Below are 10,591 nucleotides of genomic sequence, written 5' to 3' on the forward strand. Positions count from 1 at the left end.
GCCTATTTGTAAATTACTGTTCCACAACAGCTTTTGGCAGGTAACTTTATCCACCCTATTGGAAACACTTCCCACTTCCATGAACAGAACTCCTGTGTGGCCCTCTGCTCTGCAAAACACAGAACTGGGGACATTCCACTCAACAACAGACTTTGAATAAAACAGATGCCCTCGCTAATACTCCAATACTGGTGCCTACCTGTGGGAACAAAGGCAAAGGGCCACACAAAAAATAACTTCATAATTCTCTTGAAGATTTTGTGATGACCTAAAACATAAAAATGAAGTCACTGCTAAAAAGGTGTTTAAGACCAGTAAAAACATAGGTCCAATGTTATATACCTTGACATGGGCCTGTTCTCAGGTCACCTATGTTTAATATTTCACTTCCAGGAGAGCTTCAAAAACTCTAATTTAACCACTAACATTCAGTACTAGAGAGGTGTGATAGGTCTTAAAAGGTTCCTTATCCTCACTTTACACTAATTATCCCAAGGCAGTCCTAAGAATTAACTATTGGTACTTGATCAATGACTTCAGGGTTAATACGTATCTTAAAACAAGGAAGTCTCCAATGCACTAATTTTTGGATTAGACTTACTATACAGTATGTGTATAAATGTACTCCCACTACTTAAACAAATCTATTTCCATGCGATCCTATGGCTGGCTAGGTCTGGGAATTATTGTTTTATAATACAACACATCCAAACATTAAAGATATGGTTTTGACAAATACAAGGCTTATACTTTCCCTATCTTGCAAGTCTTTATGTTTCAGATATAAAGTGACAAAACACTTGATGCTACAATTATTTTGAATATGGACACTTCAAGTGAAGTACAAGAACAAGGTTGATAATAAAGACCAAAAGCAGGTATAGTTTAATGTATTTTAATAGCAAACTTACAGGAACAGCACAGAAGACAGACAACATTAAAAACATACTTGCATGTAGGACAACTCAGTTAGAAAAGTATAGTGAATGGATGGAATCTACTGTATGATAAAAATGCTACAAACACCATTTAGTTGCCATCAATAAGAAATTTACTTGTTTTAAAAAAATCCAAATGCTGGCATTGTCCAGAAAAATTTAACAGGTTTATTTATATTGTTATAAAGTTGAACTGCTTGAAACTTGTTCACTGAAACACCTTGACTTGCATTAATGCTTTATGTCCCCGCATTTATATTAAAAAAATTCACACACAAATGAAAATGGAAAAACGGCCAATACCTGATTTCTGTCCCCTATTTTCCACTTGCAATCATATACTTAGGTACCTTTTTGACCCCATGGAAAAAAAATATCTAACGTTCAGAACTACCAATAACAGGAAGAAGAGAATTTTTTTTTTTTAAAGAATGAAATGTTTCCCATCATAGTGGATTCTTAAGCACGTTCTCCACGTATGCGGCGTGCTAGCTGGATGTCTTTTGGCATAATTGTTACACGTTTGGCATGGATAGCACACAGGTTGGTGTCTTCAAAAAGGCCAACCAGATAGGCTTCACTTGCCTCCTACAATAAGAATGAAGAAAAAAAAATATTAATAGTATTCCCAACAGCTACGATACACCCGTACCAGTTAAAAGGATGAGATTATCGAACCCTTTAAAACCTACTTCAGAAGACATTTCCTATTTTACAAAATGCTTACATTTCCAAACCTGTGGGACAAAGCTAAAGGCAGCTTATGAAAAATGCAAAGCTCAAGTATGTAAATCTTTTTCAAATTACACAAAAGTCAAATTATTTCATTACTAAAAATTTAGTATTTCTAATAGAGTGATTTCTAGCAAACTGAAATGTCTTTAATAAAGCAAAGAAATCTACTTTAAACTCTAGTATCATCACCCTTACAAAGATAAATGGAATCATGTATCCAACCCAAATACTCCGTCCCCACTGTGTCTCCTTATTCTTCAGAAAGAACCCTAATCATGCTCCAAGATACGCCTGAACCTTTGCCTTGCCGAAAGTAATGTAGCTGACAAGTGGTTTCCATCCTGTGTTCTTCATCTACCTTTCCTTTTACATTTCAAAATTAAAAAAATTTTCTCCCATTGATTCTAGAGAGTGGGGAAGGGAAGGCGAGAGGGAGAGAAACACTGATTGGTTGCCATTTGTATGCACCCCAACTGGAGCCCAAAAGTGCAACCCAGGCAGACACATGCCCTGACTGTGAAAAATCAAACCAGCAACTTTTCAGTTTGCAGGATGCCTCCTAACCAGCTCAATCAGACTGGCCAGGGATACACCTCAAATTTTATACCATTTGACCTATTTTTCCTGGAGATGTGCCCCCCCCCCCCCACAGTGTGCCTTCCTCTGTGTACCCTGATCTGCTATGGCGTGTGTTATCCTCTGGTTACTAAGACCGATCCGTCGGGTTTTTCACATCACACTACAAGGTCCTCTGAAGGCATCTTCTTAAACTCTCTATCACTCAAAAACGGCTAGCTGTGTGACTCATTTGTCAACACTTGGCATATAAAGAAAAAGGAGAGCTTCTACTTATACCTAACTCTTAAATACATTTTGCAGCTGTCTGAAAAGTTGAACGATGCTTTAAGTTAAAACATGTTTACTCAGCCCTGGCTGGCGTGGCTCAGTGGATTGAGTGAGGGCTGTGAGCCAGGGCATCGCAGGTTTGATTCCCGGTTGGGGCACATGCCTGGGTTGCAGGCCAGGTCCCCAGTGGGGGCCATGTGAGAGGCAACCACACATTGATTCTCTCTCTCTCTCTTTCTCCCTCCCATTCCCTCTCTGAGAATAGATAGATAAATCTTTTTAAAAAGTTTAAAAAGTGTTTACTCATTTTAAAATGAAGAAACTGTTTCAGTGGATTAGGAGCATTAAGTGAGAGGTTAGTTAGCTTTCTAGCATTATCTAGAAGATAGACATTTCTCTATGTTCCAAATACATTTAAGAAAAAAAAAAAACAGACGTTATAGTTGCTATTTTGTCCTAATTTTTAAAAAATTACTTCCATTTTCTAATATTAAAGTAATGATAAAACTAAGAAACAAAAATACTCGAGCAATTCAAGCCCCATAGTATTACATTAATACATAAGACACATAGATAGGAACAGGCACAGTTGCTTTTTATAATCATTTTGATCGTAATGAAACCACAAAGGTTCTGCTTTTAAAAGCATTAACAGAGCAACACTTAATTCAAACGACTTACACTTTTTCACCTTATGAAAAAAATTATTCCTTCACTTTTATACCCTTTGCCTAGCATCTCCTACAAAAACCTGCCTCACCCAGATTTTACTATGCTTACATGTCTTTCTGTAGCATCTGTTACTAAAAGCGAGGTCTCACTGGCCTACTCTTTCAGACCTACAGACCTACCTCATGACTGTGATGTGCAGAATGCAGCCACTCCATGTGCCCCTGCTCCAGGGGCACGTAACCCCAAACTCCTCCTTCCTGGACACATTAGACTTGTACACCAGCTGTCTTTTAATACCCCTCAGTTACTTAATAGAGATTCCATTTTATACCCACAATGCTTTGCTCAAGTAGATGTTTACAATTAGCCCTTAAAACCGTACCTATTCCAAAGACTGTATGAACAGAAAAGTCCTTCCTATTTAGAGAAGCATTCTTGAGATTTCCAGAGATGGTTAACAAGTCTGGAAAACATGGCATACAGTAGCCTACTCTTAGGGGTCTATAATGCACTTGAGACACTGCGACTGAAGTTCCCCAGGGAAAAAAAAAAAGTCTGTCTCACCCATTTTATCTCAGGATTATGCAAATCTAGAATGCTTTCTTGAAATGCAACAGTGAACTGCTGTATGGACAAGCCTACAGGCCCTGCCACTCTTGAGACTGTCTACTTGTGTAAGAGGGATGACCCACAGGCTCCCCATGCTGCCTTTGAACCTGTGCACCAGCTAGCTTTCCAGGGTTCTGCCTGGTCAGCTCTGGGACAGAGTCAACACTCACAGGGGGCTCGACTGTGACCTGTATGTTTCCAGCTCTACAACCAATGTCCGAAAGACTCCTAAACATTAAGGCTGTAGTGGGAATGAAAGACTGCTATGTTAATTTATAGCTAAATTAATATAACTGAGAAGACAAATAGTATCTTACAACTTGAAGAAAACACATTTTGAATATATCCAATGCCTGACTCTTCCACTTCAACACACCTATTACCATTTTTAACATAGAAACACCATAATTCAAGCTCTTAGGTATTAAAGGCAAAGGCTAACTTTTAAGTTAGTCAATTCTAGATTATCTATGGCAAACCTAGACTAACTTTTCTACCACCCTCATTTAGCTGTATTAGAAAAGTTGTAAACAGTGTTACTGCTAAAGCCACTTCTGTAGATTTCAACTGCTTTCTTTTATTATTCTATTTCCATTAGCAAATTCTCCTATATCTTTAAAAGAACTGAATGGAAAAAAAAGATCTGAATGAAGAAGTGTATATGTAAAATAAGAAAACAAAACAGACTTATAACAAAGATTACTCTTTCCAATCAAAACAAGAGCTATCTAATGCCAGAATACTATGGGCAGCAGAGGTAAACATTTTGCTCAAAACTAATACAACCACAGTTACAAACAACAGCAATAAACTTTTACACATGAATTAGAAACAGTTTTTTACGTAGATTGTTTTAGTTACCTCAATTTACAAGGCTGAATACATTTACCGACAAGGCTCTATTATAACCCTGACAAATTCAAAATGTTGAATTTTCAAGTATAATTATGTTCTCAAAAGCACAGTCCTGCTCTTAACTAGGAATCAAAATTAGCAGCTTTGAATCAATACTAAGATTCTTAGTAATATTTTGGTATTAAAATAGCAAGGAAAATGTGATTTGCAATTGCGTAATAAATGAAATGGGATGTGAAGATAATTAGGGACTGAAACAGAAAATAAAGTTTTAAATATCAGCACTAGAAGACTTTAGTTTGAAATTTCAATTCACTGACAATTTAATGGATGCCTACTCCTGGAATTCACCAATCAAATGGAGTTCTGACTAACCATAGAAACAGCTCAACCAATTATGCTTCAGTGTAGAATCCACCTATCAAATCCTCCTCACTTATAAAACAAAAGCTTGGCACAGCAACAGCAGCCTTGAAAATTATCCAATGGAGTGTATGCAGACCCCAGACCCTCCCCACAAAGAGATTCTGAGTTAGGTCTGTCGTGGTGCCTAGGAACCTGCACTTTAATCACCCTTAACCCCACACTCTGATGCAAGAGGTGGTTTTACCACATTTTGAGGCACACTAAAGAATGCCAACCATACAATATAAAATAGGTTTGCTTAAGTGATTGACATTAATTACTCACATGTACCTAATCAAATTATCTTAAACTATTTCTAATACGTAACAATCCCAAAATAGAATTTCTCAAAGTTCTGACACCCTAGAGCCAAGATTAAATTCAGTATGCTTCCCATTTAAATTGAAATCCCTAATTCTCCTTAGCAAAGGACAAGTCTTCAAATCCTTGTTCCTTTACAAGCTGGCTATCACCTTTAGGAACAATTTTTCTCCCCATTGCCAATCCTAAACCACCACTCCCTGCTTCATCTACCTCATTGCACAATTCTGATACTGCTGATTTCCACCCTAGCTATGACGCACTCTCTACTCGCGTCTGCCTCCTCAGCTCCAGCAAGACATCTATTCTAACGTTCCTTTTACACCAGCCACTGGAACCGATTACCAGACCTTTAGACATCTTTTTATTGTCCTGCAGCATCTAGAAGCCAAACCAGAGATTGCCTTTCCCCCATAAACATTGTTTTTAGTGCAAGGTTTACAATTAGCAATAAGCATGTCTAGGATAAACCTCATCGGCTATAATACAGCCACTGCGCAAAGCTTTTTTAGTGCAATGTTTAAAATATTTAAATGGTTTTATAAGACGCATATTAGGCTTTGGAGTCAAATGGGATCAAAGTACATTTTCTGTGTGTATGACCTCGAGCAACTTAACCTTTCTGGCATCTCAACACTGAAAAAAGGATTATCTTGCAGGCTTGTGATTAAATTATCCACACATGTGCAAAGACTTAGAATTATTCTTGATGCACCGGAGGACCTCCAACTCTTAAAGAGACTTCCCTACCGGCCATTTTACCTGCAAAGCACCAATAGCTGCACTCTGGAAGCGCAGATCTGTTTTGAAGTCCTGAGCAATTTCTCGCACCAGACGCTGGAAGGGAAGTTTGCGAATCAGAAGTTCAGTGGACTTCTGATAACGTCTAATTTCACGAAGTGCCACAGTACCAGGCCTTAAAAAAAAGAAAAAAATGTAAAGAAGGTTACAAAGTTCATAAAAAACACAAAAGGATTTAAGCAGCCAGCTTCAAAGGAATGCAGTAATTTTCCAAAAATAAACACACTGCCCAACTTTTCTTCAGCTTTTGAAACAAATTTCACTCATCAACTTATAACCCAAATATTCAAGCCTATTAAAGAGTAATATAATGCCTTTAAAGCAAAAAGCATATTAAGATTGCTGACAATGCCATTGATTTCATTCATCTTTAACATATACACCACTAAACTTGTTACAGTTACAGCTTGTAAAGGTATCAGGCCACTAATAAGGAAGTCAAAATTGTTTAGACTCTTCTCAGTGTGACACCACCCTCCTCCCCCGTCCCCAACCCTCTGTTCTTCCGCAAGACCTACCAACACAACCCAATGAACTTCATTTAAAAGTACACCTGTGGTATTTATGTTTGATTTCCCAGAATACCTTTACTCTGACCACTGCCCATCCCTCATGATTCTAGATTGTGCAAATATATATGGGAAAGTTTTTAAAAAACTGTCAGCAAGAAATTACCTCAACTGACTTATTTCTTCCACTGCATGAGCTTTTTTTTTTTAATTTGCAAAGGCTACCTAAGCACGGACAGCTTCTGCCCTCTAATGGCAGATGCCCTTAATAACACTGCTCAGGGTAGTTCAAAACAAAATGCGTTATTAAAAGGAAACAAACCAATTTAAGCAAATGAGGGATGGGAACTTTACTAAAACAAAATGATGTCTTGATTGTCATTATTTTGCCAAAAGCAAGGATATCCTCAAAATGTATCTATACACAGCACTTTACTATTTAAAAATACACCTTAACAGCTAAATAAAATGTTAAGCCCATTAACTTTATCAGTGATGTAATAGGTTTCCTTTGGGCGTTGGGTAAGATTGTGGCTTCAAAATTAAGCACGTTCCCAATAAAAACTAACACTAAATTTTATGTAAATTTTCAGGTATTATAGGAAAAAAATCAATTTCTCTAAAACAAAAAGTTTGCTTATTTCACACATCTTTTTGTTAGATTATATAGATACTGTGGTTTGGAGCTTTGTTCCATTCTTTTCCTCTCTCTCTCTTTTAACATGGCCACACACACACAAAAAGTCAGCGTGGATGTGCCTCACCCTCCCCCAATTCCTGTTATGATTTGATAGCTTCCCCAAACTGGCCATTATTTTCCTCTTATTTTTAATACCTGTAACGATGAGGTTTCTTCACCCCTCCAGTAGAGGGCGCACTCTTGCGAGCGGCTTTGGTAGCCAGTTGCTTCCTCGGTGCTTTACCACCGGTCGATTTGCGGGCAGTCTGCTTTGTACGAGCCATGGTATAGGGACCTCTTTACTTACCTACCAGCATTAAAAAACCAAAAATCACCATAAATTACCAAACACACAAGTTTTCCTGCCATTACCCCCCCCCCCGAAAATCTGGAATATGATCAGCATTTAAAAAAAAAAATGTCGGTAATGTTATATAATTCGACAGGGTACAGATTACATTTACCACCCAAATGCGATTTCTCGAAACAAACTGTAGTACTAGAAAATTGTTACCACTGAACACCAATCATCTCTCAAAAATGCCAAACCTGAGCGACGAACGGCGAAACAAAAAGACCCCTAACAGCCTTTGCTCCAATTTCTTTAATTAAAGCAGAAATTAGAAATGTCTGTAAACATTCGACCCATAAACACGTCAAAAGAACCAAGCCACAAACCGCAGAAAGATTGAGTCAAATTACAGCAAAAAAAGGTTTTAGCCGCCCCCCCCCGTCACCCTCCCCCTAGCGTCTGGCAGTTGATAGATTGCTGTAAATATCTGAAAACATTTCTGCGTTAGCATCTCTATAGTTATGTTGACAAAAAGGCCCCTTGAAAAACCAAAAACCAGAGAGGAACAACAGCTACCACCAGCGAGCATTCTACAAAGCACCATCCTCACGGCAGTCCAACCAGGCTTCGCAGTGAGAAAGGAAAAAAAAAAAAAAAAAGTGCCCGCACCCAGGCTTTAATTAACGCACCGGCCGACCGGTCCACCCCAAGCACCACATAAACTTTTGGTTTCGCCTCCTCCGGCCCCTCGGCTCGGGGTCCCCCAGCCTCCCGCCTCGCTCGCAGCGCCTCGCGCAAGCACAAACTCGGCTTCTCGACCAGAACAAAATGGAAACAATCGCAAAACGTATCCAATTTCCTCCCAAAGAGACAAAACACCAAAACGCTCGAAAATACCCCGATCCCCTGCCACGTGCCGCCCTCCAAAATGCAAAAGTTTTTTTTTTTTGCATTTGGGATGCATCAAGTTTCCGCTTCTCCAAAAAAGGAGAAAAAAATGTCCCTCTTCAAAGAATTTTCCTCCTTTTCTGAAATGGGGAAGAGAGAAACGGGGGAAAAAATATGGTCGGTGACCAGGGAAGAGAGACAAGATGGTGAAGCTTAGCAACAACTGTGGGGAGGCAGCAAAAAGCGAGTTACCCCACGGTGGGAAGCGGCGGCGATTTCCACCCTTTTCCCGCCCGAAAACTGGGGGCCGGGGCCCGGGGGCGGTAGTTAAGAGGCCCGCGCGGGTCGTGGTGAAGGTTTGGGGTCCCGGGAAGGGGCGGCGGGCGGGATTTCACCGAAGAAAGAGGAGCCAGGGGCGCGGGGAGGAGGGAGAGCAGGCTCGGCGCCGCGGCGGTTGCTGCTGTTGGGCTGAGGCGGCGAGAGACTGGGGAGCCGCCGCCGCCTGAGGGGAGAGGGAAACTCGCTCCTCACCTCCATTTCTGGGCCAAAAAGTTTGTGGGCCAAAGCGGAGGGGCTGCGGGGCCCCTTCCCGCACCGCCTGGGCCCGGCCCGGGGCTGACGGCGAGCGGGGCTCGGTTCCGGGGAAGCGGGCAGACGGGGAAACTTACCCCCCTTCTCCTTCGGCTGGAGCTCGGCGAGCTGGAGGAGGTGCTGGCGTTAGAGAGCGACGGCGGCTGCGAACACAATTGAAAGATGGCTGACACCGAGGTTATCCCCCAACACACGCCGCCCCGCCCCCGCGCCGCGAGCCAACCAATCACACACAATGGAGGGAAGGCTCGGCCCCGCCCCCGATTGCGCCCCGCCCCCGCCCTTCCCCCCGCGCCTCCGTTCGCTGGCGCGCGCTCGCCCCTCCCCCGCACGCCGTCGGCTCCCTCCTCCCAGCCACCTCGCTCCGTGTGTGTACAAACACAAAAGACGTGCCGAGGGGCCGACGGCTCCCGCCGAGACGGCCACCCGACCCCGTTTTAACTCCAGCTCCCGGGCCCCGCACTCCCACCGGGCTCCATGAGCACACATCATCTAACTCGCGAAGCCCGGGTTTGGGGCACCCAGGGGCAGGTAGGGGGGAGGGGAGGGAGGAGGCGCGGCGGGTGAACGCCCGGCCTGCGGGCGTCTGGGGCCAAGCGGGGGAGAGGGAGGGGGCATCCCGCTCCCGCGCGGGCCTTGGCGCGCGCCCCCGAGGCGCCCCGGACAGCGTCCGGACGGAGAAGAGGACTCGGCGGTCCGCGTCGCCGCGCCCCAGTTGAAATCATTCCCCAACCGGAAGCTTGCAAATAGAAGTCTGGTTTACTGCTCCCACTTTCGGGTCGGGCCGTTCTGGCAGCTGGCGGGGCGCACAGTCCTCTACTCGCTTTCGTCCGGGTCCAGGTGCGGCTAGTCCCTCCGCAGACAACTTTATCCGCTCAGACTCCGACCCCGACCGAAGCGGGCCGCCGGGGGCGGACTGCGGGCTGTTCTGGGGCCGGTGCGCTCGGGCTCGGCCACCCGGCACTACCAGCCCCTCTCAGGTAGCGTCTCCAAGGCCGAGGGGACGAAGCTCGCCTTGTTCCTGGGCCGGGTGTCTGATGCAAGATGGCTGTATTTTGGAAGCCTCCTAAAACAGCATACACAGCTAGCTGCGCCAGGGCCTGACTACCAGTCCCGACAGTTCGTCCTACCAGCCAGTTGGGCCTTTTAACCATGTCAGTGTTGCGGTAGAATTAACACATCAGGATAATAAAATGTTGTCAGCGGCTTCTGCCCAGTTTGAGTGTCGCGGAAAGAGGCAGAAATAAAGAACAAAGTGGTTTGGGGATTGTTACGTTTACCAATTTTCCAATTCTCAGCATCATGAGGAACAGACTTTTTACAGGCTGAAGTTTTATGCACGTTATCAGTTCATTGGCCTTGAATATACATGAATCATCCCCCAGGTGGTATTGACAACTGTGTGTGAAGGTTTTCAGAAGTGTCATGCAGATCACCCATAGGATAGTGA

General features: G+C 43.1%; 1 protein-coding gene across 1 annotated transcript; it reads right to left on the reverse strand.

Moving 5' to 3' along the window:
* Positions 1-879: 879 nt before the first annotated feature.
* On the reverse strand, positions 880-9,343 carry LOC123832524 (histone H3.3A). Its single transcript, XM_045860198.1, has 4 exons — positions 9,219-9,343; positions 7,527-7,677; positions 6,144-6,297; positions 880-1,526 (listed from the first exon to the last, which is right to left on the reverse strand). Exons 2-4 carry the CDS (start codon positions 7,652-7,654, stop codon positions 1,398-1,400), a joined length of 411 nt encoding a protein of 136 aa, XP_045716154.1. The 5' UTR covers positions 7,655-7,677; positions 9,219-9,343; the 3' UTR covers positions 880-1,397.
* Positions 9,344-10,591: the final 1,248 nt, after the last annotated feature.

Source organism: Phyllostomus hastatus, unplaced genomic scaffold, assembly GCF_019186645.2.
Source record: "Phyllostomus hastatus isolate PE091 unplaced genomic scaffold, TTU_PhHast_1.1 phas_contig_148, whole genome shotgun sequence".
NCBI lineage: Eukaryota > Metazoa > Chordata > Mammalia > Chiroptera > Phyllostomidae > Phyllostomus > Phyllostomus hastatus.

What these genes read in the sequence shown, in the direction of transcription:
- LOC123832524 (XM_045860198.1), bottom strand. Translation starts at nt 7,654, where the DNA reads ATGGCTCGTACAAAGCAGACTGCCCGCAAATCGACCGGTGGTAAAGCA. An exon ending in AAGAAACCTCATCGTTACAG is followed by an intron (nt 6,298 to 7,526) that starts GTATTAAAAATA and finishes CTTTTTTTTAAG; the next exon opens with GCCTGGTACTGTGGCACTTC. An exon ending in CAGCTATTGGTGCTTTGCAG is followed by an intron (nt 1,527 to 6,143) that starts GTAAAATGGCCG and finishes TTCTTATTGTAG; the next exon opens with GAGGCAAGTGAAGCCTATCT.